The sequence below is a fragment of the Bombina bombina genome, chromosome 12, assembly GCF_027579735.1.
Source record: "Bombina bombina isolate aBomBom1 chromosome 12, aBomBom1.pri, whole genome shotgun sequence".
Lineage (NCBI taxonomy): Eukaryota > Metazoa > Chordata > Amphibia > Anura > Bombinatoridae > Bombina > Bombina bombina.
In genome coordinates, this window is record NC_069510.1 from 4,040,194 (window position 1) to 4,054,535 (window position 14,342).

General features: G+C 44.0%; 1 protein-coding gene across 3 annotated transcripts in view; it reads left to right on the forward strand.

Annotated features, from left to right (window-relative positions):
• Nucleotides 1-14,342, forward strand: part of LOC128642927 (histo-blood group ABO system transferase) — a 160,771-nt gene that overhangs the window by 122,092 nt on the left and 24,337 nt on the right. For all 3 annotated transcript variants that reach the window (XM_053695817.1, XM_053695818.1, XM_053695816.1), the window contains one exon: nucleotides 10,130-10,165. In XM_053695817.1, coding sequence (XP_053551792.1) covers nucleotides 10,130-10,165 — 36 coding nt within the window. The remainder of the gene's footprint in view (nucleotides 1-10,129; nucleotides 10,166-14,342) is intronic.

Genomic DNA, 14,342 nt, shown 5'->3' on the forward strand with positions numbered 1-14,342 from the left:
TTGGTATCAATTGTTGAGAAGCATACTTAAGTAGGTTCAGGAGCAGTAATGCACTACTGGGAGCTAGCATTTTCATTTTTGTGTTTTATGCCTCTTTAATGGGATGTCAAGGCTAATAATTGAGATTGATGCAAGCACAGCTGATGAGTTAGACTGGTGCAAGCGCTGCTGATGAATTAGATTGATGCAAGCGCTGCTGATGAATTAGATTGATGTAAGCACAGCTAATTAGATTGGTGCAAGCACAGCTGATGAATTAGATTGATGTAAGCACAGCTGATGAATTAGATTGGTGCAAGCACAGCTGATGAATTAGATTGGTGAAAGCGCTGCTGATTAATTAGATTGATGTAAGCACAGCTGATTAATTAGATTGATGTAAGCACAGCTGATTAATTATACTGGTGTAAGCACAGCTGATTAATTAGATTGGTGCAAGCACTGCTGATAAATTAGACTGCTGCAAGAGCTGCTGATTAATTAGATTGATGCAAACACAGCTGATTAGATTAGTGCAAGCATTGCTGATGAATTAGACTGATGCAGGCACTGCTGATTAATTAGTCTGGTGCAAGCGCTGCTGATTAATTCGATTGATGCAAACACAGCTGATGAATTAGACTGGTGCAAACACAGCTGAAGAATTAGACTGATGCAAGCACTGCTGATGAATTAGACAGGTGCAAGCGCTGCTGATGAATTAGACTGGTGCAAGCGCTGCTGATGAATTAGATTGATGCAAACACAGCTGATTAGAGTGGTTCAAACACAGCTGATGAATTAGACTGGCGCAAGCACTGCTGATTAATTAGATTTGTGCAAGCACTGCTGATAAATTAGGCTGATGCAAGAGCTGCTGATAAATATGATTGATACAAACCCAGCTGATGAATTAGATTGGTACAAGCATTGCTGATAAATTACACTGATGCAATCACTGCTGATTAATTGGTCTGGTGCAAGCGCTGCTGATTAATTAGATTGTTGCAAACACAGCTGATTAATTAGAGTGGTACAAACATAGCTGATGAATTAGACTGGTGCAAGCGCTGCTAATGAATTAGATTGGAGCAAACACAGCTGATTAATTAGAGTGGTACAAACATAGCTGATGAATTAGACTGGTGCAAGCGCTGCTAATGAATTAGATTGGAGCAAACACAGCTGATAAATTAGACTGATGCCAGCGCTGCTGATGAATTAGATTGGCACAAGCACTGCTGGTGAATTGGATTGGTGCAAACACAGCTGATGAATTGGATTGGTGCAAACACAGCTGATGAATTGGACTGATGCAAGCGCTGCTGATGAATTAGACGTGCAAGCACTGCTGATGAATTAGATTGGAGCAAAAACAGCTGATAAATTAGACTGATGCCAGCGCTGCTGATGAATTAGATTGGCACAAGCACTGCTGGTGAATTGGATTGGTGCAAACACAGCTGATGAAATAGATTGATTCAAGCACTGCTGATGAATTAGATTGTTGCAAACTCAGCTGATGAATTAGACTGATGCAAGTACTGCTGATGAATTAGATTGTTGCATGCACTGCTGATGAATTAGATATATGCAAGCGCTGCTGATGAATTAGTTCTATGCAAGCGCTGCCAATGAATTTGATCATTGCAAGCACTGCTGATTAATTAGACCTGTGCAAGCACTGCGCCGATGAATTAGTTCTATGCAAGCGCTGCCAATGAATTTGATCATTTCAACTACTGCTGATTAATTAGACCCGTGCAAGCGCTGCCGATTAATTCGATCTATATAAGCGCTGCTGATTATGTAGTAGCAAGAACTACTGATTAGATTGGGTCAAGCGCTGCTGATGAATTAAACTTATGCAAGCGCTGCCAATGAAATAGATTCATGCAAGCGCTGCCAATTAATTTGATCTTTGCAAGAGCTGCTGATGAATAAGGTAGTTGCAAGCACTGCCAATGAATTAGACTGGTGCAAGCACTGCTGACTGGTGCAAGTGCTGCTGATGAATTAGACTGGTGCAAGAGCTGCTGATGAATTAAACTGGTTCAATCACTGCTGACTAGTGCAAGAGCTGCTGCTGAATTAGACTGGTGCAAGTGCTGCTGATGAAGTAGATCTGTGCAAGTTTGCCGATGAATTAGACTGGTGCAAGTGCTGCTGATGAAGTAGATCTGTGCAAGTTTGCCGATGAATTAGACTGGTGCAAGCGCTGATGATGAATTAGACTGGTGCAAGTGCTGCTGATGAATTAGACTGGTGCAAGTGCTGCTGATGAAGTAGATCTGTGCAAGTTTGCCGATGAATTAGACTGGTGCAAGCGCTGCTGATGAATTAGACTGGTGCAAGCACTGCTGATGAATTAGACTAGTGCAAGCACTGCTGATGAATTAGACTGGTGCAAGCGCTGCTGATGAATTAGACTGGTGCAAGCGCTGCCGATGAATTAGACTGGTGCAAGCGCTGCTGATGAATTCGATCTGTGCAAATTTGCCAATGAATTAGACTGGTGCAAGCACTGCTGATGAATTAGACTGGTGCAAGTTTGCAGATGAATTAGACTGGTGCAAGCGCTGCTGATGAATTAGACTGGTGCAAGCGCTGCTGATGAATTAGACTGGTGCAAGCACTGCTGATGAATTAGACTGGTGCAAGCACTGCTGAGGAATTAGACTGGTGCAAGCGCTGCCAATGAATTAGACTAGTGCAAGAGCTGCTTATGAATTAGATCTGTGCAAATTTGCCAATGAATTAGACTGGTGCAAGCACTGCTGATGAATTAGACTGGTTCAATCACTGCTCACTAGTGCAAGCACTGCTGATTAATTAGACTGGTGCAAGTGCTGCTGATGAAGTAGATCTGTGCAAGCACTGCCGATGAATTAGACTGGTGCAAGCGCTGCCGATGAATTAGACTGGTGCAAGCGCTGCCGATGAATTAGACTGGTGCAAGCGCTGCCGATAAATTAGATCTTTGCAAGTTTGCAGATGAATTAGACCGGTGCAAGCGCTGCTGATGAATTAGATCTTTGCAGGTTTGCCAATGAATTAGACCGGTGCAGGCGCTGCTGATGAATTAGATCTGTGCAAATTTGCCAATGAATTAGACTGGTGCAAGCACTGCTGATGAATTAGACTGGTTCAATCACTGCTGACTAGTGCAAGCACTGATAATGAATTAGACTGGTGCAAGTGCTGCTGCTGAATTAGACTGGTGCAAGTGCTGCTGATGAAGTAGATCTGTGCAAGTTTGCCGATGAATTAGACTGGTGCAAGTGCTGCTGATGAAGTAGATCTGTGCAAGTTTGCCGATGAATTAGACTGGTGCAAGCGCTGCTGATGAATTAGACTGGTGCAAGCACTGCTGATGAATTAGACTGGTGCAAGCACTGCTGATGAATTAGACTGGTGCAAGCGCTGCTGATGAATTAGACTGGTGCAAGCGCTGCCGATGAATTAGACTGGTGCAAGCGCTGCTGATGAATTCGATCTGTGCAAATTTGCCAATGAATTAGACTGGTGCAAGCACTGCTGATGAATTAGACTGGTGCAAGCACTGCTGAGGAATTAGACTGGTGCAAGCGCTGCCAATGAATTAGACTGGTGCAAGCACTGCTGATGAATTAGACTGGTGCAAGCACTGCTGAGGAATTAGACTGGTGCAAGAGCTGCTTATGAATTAGATCTGTGCAAATTTGCCAATGAATTAGACTGGTGCAAGCACTGCTGATGAATTAGACTGGTTCAATCACTGCTCACTAGTGCAAGCACTGCTGATTAATTAGACTGGTGCAAGTGCTGCTGATGAAGTAGATCTGTGCAAGCACTGCCGATGAATTAGACTGGTGCAAGCACTGCCGATGAATTAGACTGGTGCAAGCGCTGCCGATAAATTAGATCTTTACAAGTTTGCAGATGAATTAGACCGGTGCAAGCGCTGCTGATGAATTAGATCTTTGCAAGTTTGCCAATGAATTAGACCGGTGCAGGCGCTGCTGATGAATTAGATCTGTGCAAATTTGCCAATGAATTAGACTGGTGCAAGCACTGCTGATGAATTAGACTGGTTCAATCACTGCTGACTAGTGCAAGCACTGATAATGAATTAGACTGGTGCAAGTGCTGCTGATGAAGTAGATCTGTGCAAGTTTGCCGATGAATTAGACTGGTGCAAGTGCTACTGATGAATTAGACTGGTGCAAGCGCTGCCAATGAATTAGACTGGTGCAAGCGCTGCCGATGAATTAGACTGGTGCAAGCACTGCTGATGAATTAGACTAGTGCAAGCACTGCTGATGAATTAGACTGGTGCAAGCGCTGCCAATGAATTAGACTGGTGCAAGCGCTGCCGATGAATTAGGCTGGTGCAAGTGCTGCCAATGAATTAGACTAGTGCAAGAGCTGCTTATGAATTAGATCTGTGCAAATTTGCCAATGAATTAGACTGGTGCAAGCACTGCTGATGAATTAGACTGGTTCAATCACTGCTCACTAGTGCAAGCGCTGCTGATGAATTAGACTGGTGCAAGTGCTGCTGATGAAGTATATCTGTGGAAGTTTGCCGATTAATTAGACTGGTGCAAGCGCTGCCGATTAATTAGACTGGTGCAAGCGCTGCCAATGAATTAGACTGGTGCAAGCGCTGCCGATGAATTAGACTGGTGCAAGCGCTGCCGATAAATTAGATCTTTGCAAGTTTGCAGATGAATTAGACCGGTGCAAGCGCTGCTGATGAATTAGATCTTTGCAAGTTTGCCAATGAATTAGACTGGTGCAAGCACTGCTGATGAATTAGACTGGTGCAAGCACTGCTGATGAATTAGACTGGTTCAATCACTGCTGACTAGTGCAAGCGCTGATGATGAATTAGACTGGTGCAAGTGCTGCTGATGAAGTAGATCTGTGCAAGTTTGCCGATGAATTAGACTGGTGCAAGCGCTGGTGATGAATTAGACTGGTGCAAGCACTGCTGATGAATTAGACTGGTGCAAGCGCTGCCGATGAATTAGACTGGTGCAAGCACTGCCGATGAATTAGACTGGTGCAAGTGCTGCTGATGAATTAGATCTTTGCAAGTTTGCCAATGAATTAGACGGGTGCAAGCACTGCTGATGAATTAGACTGGTGAAAGTGCTGCTGATGAAGTAGATCTGTGCAAGCGCTGCTGATGAATTAGACTGGTGCAAGCACTGCTGATGAATTAGACTGGTGCAAGCGCTGCTGATGAATTAGACTGGTGCAAGTGCTGCTGATGAATTAGATCTTTGCAAGTTTGCCAATGAATTAGACTGGTGCAAGCACTGCTGATGAATTAGACTGGTGAAAGTGCTGCTGATGAAGTAGATCTGTGCAAGCGCTGCTGATGAATTAGACTGGTGCAAGCACTGCTGATGAATTAGACTGGTGCAAGCGCTGCTGATGAAGTAGATTTGTGCAAGCTTGCAGATGAATTAGACTGGTGCAAGCACTGCTGATGAATTAGACTGGTGCAAGCACTGCTGATGAATTAGACTGGTGCAAGCACTGCTGATGAATTATACTGGTTCAATCACTGCTGACTAGTGCAAGCGCTGCTGATGAATTAGACTGGTGCAAGTGCTGCTGATGAAGTAGATCTGTGCAAGTTTGCCGATGAATTAGACTGGTGCAAGCGCTGGTGATGAATTAGACTGGTGCAAGCACTGCTGATGAATTAGACTGGTGCAAGCACTGCTGACTAGTGCAAGCGCTGCTGATGAATTAGACTGGTGCAAGCGCTGCCGATGAATTAGACTGGTGCAAGCGCTGCCGATGAATTAGACTTGTGCAAGCGCTGCCGATGAATTAGACTGGTGCAAGCGCTGCCAATGAATTAGACTGGTGCAAGCGCTGCTGATGAATTAGACTGGTGCAAACGCTGCCGATGAATTAGATCTTTGCAAGTTTGCAGATGAATTAGACCGGTGCAAGCGCTGCTGATGAATTAAATCTTTGCAAGTTTGCCAATGTATTAGACTGGTGCAAGCACTGCTGATGAATTAGACTGGTTCAATCAATGCTGACTGGTGCAAGCGCTGCTGATGAATTAGACTGGTTCAATCAATGCTGACTAGTGCAAGCACTGCTGATTAATTAGATCTGTGCAAATTTGCCAATGAGTTAGACTGGTGCAAGCACTGCTGATGAATTAGACTGGTGCAAGCACTGCTGATGAATTAGACTGGTGCAAGCACTGCTGATGGATTTGACTGGTGCAAGCACTGCCGATGAATTAGACTGGTGCAAGTGCTGCTGATGAATTAGATCTTTGCAAGTTTGCCAATGAATTAGACTGGTGCAAGCACTGCTGATTAAGTAGATCTGTGCAAGCGCTGATGATGAATTAGACTGGTGCAAGCGCTGCTGATGAAGTAGATTTGTGAAAGCTTGCAGATGAAGTAGATCTGTGCAAGCACTGCTGATGAATTAGACTGGTGCAAGCACTGCTGATGAATTAGACTGGTGCAAGCACTACTGATGAATTAGACTGGTTCAATCACTGCTGACTAGTGCAAGCGCTGCTGATGAATTAGACTGGTGCAAGTGCTGCTGATGAAGTAGATCTGTGCAAGCACTGCTGATGAATTAGACTGGTGCAAGCACTGCTGACTAGTGCAAGCGCTGCCAATGCTGACTGGTGCAAGCGCTGCTGATGAATTAGACTGGTTCAATCAATGCTGACTAGTGCAAGCACTGCTGATTAATTAGATCTGTGCAAATTTGCCAATGAGTTAGACTGGTGCAAGCACTGCTGATTAATTAGACTGGTGCAAGTGCTGCTGATTAAGTAGATCTGTGCAAGGGCTGCTGATGAATTAGACTGGTGCAAGCGCTGCTGATGAATTAGACTGGTGCAAGTGCTGCTGATGAATTAGATCTTTGCAAGTTTGCTGATGAATTAGACTGGTGCAAGCACTGCTTATGAATTTGATCATTGCAAACGCTGCTGATGAATTAGTACTATGCAAGTGCTGCCGATGAATTTGATCATTGCAAGCGCTGCTGATTAATTAGACCTGTGTGTAATGCTCGTGGGATATTCCTCTATCAGACCGAACTCGGCCAGTAGTCTTGTTATCCCGGCGTCGAGCCGGAAAGATAGGGAATATCCCAGAGCAGAGAAAGTTAGCAAGATGAGGAAGGCGGCACTCACCACAGGCAGGGCAGTCCCCAGTGGCAACGGCAAAGCGGTCCAAGGACAAACCACTAGAATGGTCAGGCAGGGCATGGCAACAGCAAAACAGTCCAAGGGCACACCACTAGAATGGTCAGGCAGGCAGGATTTGGCAACAGTAAAGCAGTCCAAGGGCAAACCACTAGAATGGTCAGGCAGGTAGGGTGCAATCCAGAACAACAGGGGTTAATAAGCAGAGCAGTCAGACAGGCAGGGTTCAGAAGCGGTATAACAATAAGGCAGTAAGAAAAGTATGATCTATCACACCCAGGAGCACACAAAGTAACACCTATACTTGGGCAGTGACAGATCGTACAAGGAACACTTACATAGGCGTAGGATTCACGCCACAAGCGTCTGACCGGCATCAGAGAGGAAGAGGAGTGTGCGGCAATGACGTTAGTGCTGCACGCCTCCAGACCTGACACAGCCCTAGGCAACGAGCAGGGAAGGAGACGCCGCGCCCCTAGCAACGGCTAGAGCAGTGCGGCGTGACACTGTGCAAGCGCTGCTGATTAATTAAATCCTTGCAAGTGACGCTGATTAATTAGATCTATGCAAGTGCTGCTGATTAATTAGGTAGTCACAAGAACTGCTGGTGAATTGGGTCAAGCGCTGCTGATGAATTAGACTGGTGCAAACACTGCCAATGAAATTGATTCATGCAAGCGCTGCCAATTAATTTGATCTTTGCAAGCACTGCTGATGAATTATACTGGTGCAAGCACTGCTGATGAATTAGATCTGTGCAAGTTTGCCAATGAATTAGACTGGTGCAAGCACTGCTGATGAATTAGACTGGTGCACGTGCTGCTGATGAATTAGATCTGTGCAAGTTTGCCAATGAATTAGACTGGTGCAAGCACTGCTGATGAATTAGACTGGTGCACGTGCTGCTGATGAATTAGATCTGTGCAAGTTTGACAATGAATTAGACTGGTGCAAGCACTGCTGATGAATTAGACTGGTGCACGTGCTGCTGATGAATTAGACTGGTGCAAGCGCTGCTGATGAATTAGATCTGTGCAAGTTTGACAATGAATTAGACTGGTGCAAGCACTGCTGATGAATTAGATTGGTGCAAGCGCTGCAGATGAATTAGACTGATACAAGCGCTGCTAATGAATTAGACTGATGCATGCACTGCCGATTAAATTAGACTTGTGCAAACGCTGCCGATGAATTAGACTGGTGCAAGCGCTGCCGATGAATTAGACTGATGCAAGCGCTGCAGATGAATTAGACTGATGCAAGCTCTGCCAATGAATTAGACTTGTGCAAGCGCTGCCGATGAATTAGACTGATGCAAGAGCTGCAGATGAATTAGACTGATGCAAGCTCTGCCAATGAATTAGACTTGTGCAAGTGCTGCCGATGAATTAGACTGATGCAAGCGCTGCCGATGAATTAGACTTGTGCAAGCGCTGCCGATGAATTAGACTGATGCAAGCGCTGCCGATAAATTAGACTGGTGCAAGCGCTGCAGATGAATTAGATTGGTGCAAGTGCTGCCAATGAATTAGACTGATGCAAGCGCTGCCGATGAATTAGACTTGTGCAAGCGCTGCCGATGAATTAGACTGATGCAAGCGCTGCCGATAAATTAGACTGGTGCAAGCGCTGCAGATGAATTAGATTGGTGCAAGTGCTGCCAATGAATTAGACTGATGCAAGCGCTGCCGATGAATTAGACTTGTGCAAGCGCTGCCGATGAATTAGACTGATGCAAGCGCTGCAGATGAATTAGACTGATGCAAGCTCTGCCAATGAATTAGACTTGTGCAAGCGCTGCCGATGAATTAGACTGATGCAAGCGCTGCCGATGAATTAGACTGGTGCAAGCTCTGCCAATGAATTAGACTTGTGCAAACGCTGCAGATGAATTAGACTGGTGCAAGCTCTGCCAATGAATTAGACTTGTGCAAACGCTGCAGATGAATTAGACTGGTGCAAGCGCTGCTGATGAATTAGATTGGTGCAAGCACTGCTGATGAATTAGATTGGTGCAAGCGCTGCAGATGAATTAGATTGGTGCAAGTGCTGCTGATGAATTAGACTTATGCAAGCGCTGCCGATAAATTAGACTGGTGCAAGCACTGTCAATGAATTAGACTTGTGCAAACGCTGCAGATGAATTAGACTGGTGCAAGCGCTGCCGATGAATTAGATTGGTGCAAGCTCTGCCAATGAATTAGACTTGTGCAAACGCTGCAGATGAATTAGATTGGTGCAAGTGCTGCTGATGAATTAGACTGATGCAAGCGCTGCCGATAAATTAGACTGGTGCAAGCACTGCCAATGAATTAGACTGGTGCAAGCACTGCCAATGAATTAGACTGGTGCAAGCACTGCCAATGAATTAGACTTGTGCAAACGCTGCAGATGAATTAGACTGGTGCAAGCGCTGCCGATGAATTAGACTGATGCAAGCGCTGCCGATGATTTAGACTGATGCAAGCGCTGCCGATTAAATTAGATTGGTGCAAGCACTGCCAATGAATTAGACTTGTGCAAACGCTGCAGATGAATTAGACTGGTGCAAGCACTGCTGATTAATTAGGTTTTTGCCATCACTTGTTATATAAACACTTTTATGGGGATGTAGCTTATTGTCTCCCTTCAAGCTGTTTGGAATGGGTGAATTTGTATGCTGTGGCTACTTGGGAAGTGACTGTTCCTGGGCTGCACAGTCCCTCCTTTGTGCAGCATTAAATGGGGAGGTAGGTGGTGCCTTGTAAAATATAGAGGACAGGTTCCCTGGCTGGAGATCTCACCTGCCTGCAATTTGATAAATAAGACCTATAGAGGTAAAATGTGTTAGGCCTGCTCTATATAACTAGGGGGGAATCTTAAAGAACACAGAGATATGTAGTGCAACAAGACTTAGTAATTGATTTAGCAACTTCTATCGCTCTAACTGCTAATGTAACTTATGTATTATATGTATTTCAGGATGTTGTATGAGAAGCCTTATCCCACCAAACCCAAGTAAGTATATGTAATTCATATTTGCTTTGCTACAATAATGTAATGTTCTGTGGTCTGTAATTCTTATATAGGGAGAGGCCAGGTAGCTATACAGTGACAGTATTTATATAGGGCGAGTGGCTAGGATGTCATAGGGTGAGTGGCTAGGATGTCATACAGTGACAGTATTTATATAGGGCGAGGGGCTAGGATGTCATACAGTGACAGTATTTATATAGGGCGAGGGGCTAGGAAGCTATACAGTGACAGTATTTATATAGGGTGAGTGGCTAGGAAGCTATACAGTGACAGTATTTATATAGGGCGAGTGGCTAGGAAGTCATACAGTGACAGTATTTATATAGGGCGAGTGGCTAGGAAGTCATACAGTGACAGTATTTATATAGGGCGAGTGGCTAGGAAGTCATACAGTGACAGTATTTATATAGGGTGAGTGGCTAGGAAGTCATACAGTGACAGTATTTATATAGGGCGAGTGGCTAGGAAGTCATACAGGGACAGTATTTGTATAGGGTGAGTGGCTAGGAAGTCATACAGTGACAGTATTTATATAGGGTGAGTGGCTAGGAAGTCATACAGTGACAGTATTTGTATAGGGTGAGTGGCTAGGAAGTCATACAGTGACAGTATTTATATAGGGTGAGTGGCTAGGAAGTCATACAGTGACAGTATTTATATAGGGCGAGTGGCTAGGAAGTCATACAGTGACAGTATTTATATTGGGGGGAGTGGCTAGGAAGTCATACAGTGACAGTATTTATATAGGGTGAGTGGCTAGGAAGTCATACAGTGACAGTATTTATATAGGGCGAGTGGCTAGGAAGTCATACAGTGACAGTATTTATATAGGGCGAGGGACTAGGAAGCTATACAGTGACAGTATTTATATAGGGAGAGTGGCTAGGAAGTCATACAGTGACAGTATTTATATAGGGTGAGTGGCTAGGAAGTCATACAGTGAGAGTATTTATATAGGGTGAGGGGCTAGGAAGCTATACAGTGACAGTATTTATATAGGGAGAGTGGCTAGGAAGCTATATAGTGACAGTATTTATATAGGGTGAGGAGCTAGGAAGTCATACTGTGAGAGTATTTATATAGGGTGAGGGGCTAGGAAGTCATACAGTGACAGTATTTATATAGGGTGAGGGGCTAGGAAGTCATACAGTGACAGTATTTATATAGGGTGAGTGGCTAGGAAGTCATACAGTAACAGTATTTATATAGGGTGAGGGGCTAGGAAGCTATACAGTGACAGTATTTATATAGGGTGAGGGGCTAGGAAGCTATACAGTGACAGTATTTATATAGGGCGAGTGTCTAGGAAGTCATACAGTGACAGTATTTATATAGGGCGAGTGGCTAGGAAGTCATACAGTGACAGTATTTATATAGGGCGAGTGTCTAGGAAGTCATACAGTGACAGTATTTATATAGGGTGAGGAGCTAGGAAGTCATACAGTGACAGTATTTATATAGGGTGAGTGGCTAGGAAGTCATACAGTGACAGTATTTATATAGGGTGAGTGGCTAGGAAGTCATACAGTGACAGTATTTATATAGGATGAGGGGCTAGGAAGTCATACAGTGACAGTATTTGTATAGGGTGAGTGTCTAGGAAGTCATACAGTGACAGTATTTATATAGGGTGAGGAGCTAGGAAGTCATACAGTGACAGTATTTATATAGGGTGAGTGGCTAGGAAGTCATACAGTGACAGTATTTATATAGGGTGAGGGGCTAGGAAGCTATACAGTGACAGTATTTATATAGGGCGAGGGGCTAGGAAGTCATACAGTGACAGTATTTATATAGGGTGAGGAGCTAGGAAGTCATACAGTGACAGTATTTATATAGGGTGAGTGGCTAGGAAGTCATACAGTGACAGTATTTATATAGGGAGAGGGGCTAGGAAGTCATACAGTAACAGTATTTGTATAGGGTGAGTGGCTAGGAAGCTATACAGTGACAGTATTTATATAGGGTGAGGGGCTAGGAAGCTATATAGTGACAGTATTTATATAGGGTGAGGAGCTAGGAAGTCATACAGTGACAGTATTTATATAGGGTGAGTGGCTAGGAAGTCATACAGTGACAGTATTTATATAGGGTGAGTGGCTAGGAAGTCATACAGTGACAGTATTTATATAGGGTGAGTGGCTAGGAAGTCATACAGTGACAGTATTTATATAGGGAGAGTGGCTAGGAAGCTATACAGTGACAGTATTTATATAGGGTGAGTGGCTAGCAAGTCATACAGTGACAGTATTTATATAGGGTGAGTGGCTAGGAAGTCATACAGTGACAGTATTTATATAGGGCGAGGGGCTAGGAAGCTATACAGTGACAGTATTTATATAGGGCAAGGGGCTAGGAAGTCATACAGTGACTGTATTTATATAGGGTGAGTGGCTAGGAAGTCATACAGTGACTGTATTTATATAGGGCAAGGGGCTAGGAAGTCATACAGTGACTGTATTTATATAGGGAGAGTGGCTAGGAAGTCATACAGTGACAGTATTTATATAGGGCGAGAGGCTAGGAAGTCATACAGTGACAGTATTTATATAGGGAGAGTGGCTAGGAAGTCATACAGTGACAGTATTTATATAGGGTGAGTGGCTAGGAAGTCATACAGTGACAGTTTTTATATAGGGCGAGAGGCTAGGAAGTCATACAGTGACAGTTTTTATATAGGGCGAGTGGCTAGGAAGTCATACAGTGACAGTATTTATATAGGGAGAGGGGCTAGGAAGTCATATAGTCACAGTATTTATATAAGGCGAGGGGCTAGGAAGCTATACAGTGACTGTATTTATATAGGGCGAGAGGCTAGGAAGTCATACAGTGACAGTATTTATATAGGGTGAGTGGCTAGGAAGTCATACAGTGACAGTATTTATATAGGGTGAGTGGCTAGGAAGTCATACAGTGACAGTATTTATATAGGGCGAGGGGCTAGGAAGTCATACAGTGACAGTATTTATCTAGGGTGAGTGGCTAGGAAGTCATACAGTGACAGTATTTATATAGGGCGAGAGGCTAGGAAGTCATACAGTGACAGTATTTATATAGGGTGAGTGGCTAGGAAGTCATACAGTGACAGTATTTATATAGGGCGAGGGGCTAGGAAGTCATACAGTGACAGTATTTGTATAGGGTGAGTGGCTAGGAAGTCATACAGTGACAGTATTTATATAGGGCAAGGGGCTAGGAAGTCATACAGTGACTGTATTTATATAGGGAGAGTGGCTAGGAAGTCATACAGTGACAGTATTTATATAGGGCGAGAGGCTAGGAAGTCATACAGTGACAGTATTTATCTAGGGTGAGTGGCTAGGAAGTCATACAGTGACAGTATTTATATAGGGTGAGTGGCTAGGAAGTCATACAGTAACAGTATTTATATAGGGTGAGGGGCTAGGAAGTCATACAGTGACAGTATTTATATAGGGCGAGAGGCTAGGAAGTCATACAGTGACAGTATTTATCTAGGGTGAGTGGCTAGGAAGTCATACAGTGACAGTATTTATATAGGGTGAGTGGCTAGGAAGTCATACAGTGACAGTATTTATATAGGGTTAGTGGCTAGGAAGTCATACAGTCACAGTATTTATATAGGGCGAGTGACTAGGAAGTCATACAGTGACAGTATTTATATAGGGTGAGGAGCTAGGAAGTCATACAGTGACAGTATTTATATAGGGTGAGGGGCTAGGAAGCTATACAGTGACAGTATTTATATAGGGTGAGTGGCTAGGAAGTCATACAGTGACAGTATTTATATAGGGTGAGGAGCTAGGAAGTCATACAGTGACAGTATTTATATAGGGTTAGTGGCTAGGAAGTCATACAGTCACAGTATTTATCTAGGGTGAGTGGCTAGGAAGTCATACAGTGACAGTATTTATATAGGGTGAGTGGCTAGGAAGTCATACAGTGACAGTATTTATATAGGGTTAGTGGCTAGGAAGTCATACAGTGACAGTATTTATATAGGGTGAGTGGCTAGGAAGTCATACAGTGACAGTATTTATATAGGGTGAGGGGCTAGGAAGCTATACAGTGACAGTACTTATATAGGGCGAGTGGCTAGGAAGTCATACAGTGACAGTTTTTATATAGGGCGAGTGGCTAGGAAGTCATACAGTGACAGTATTTATATAGGGAGAGGGGC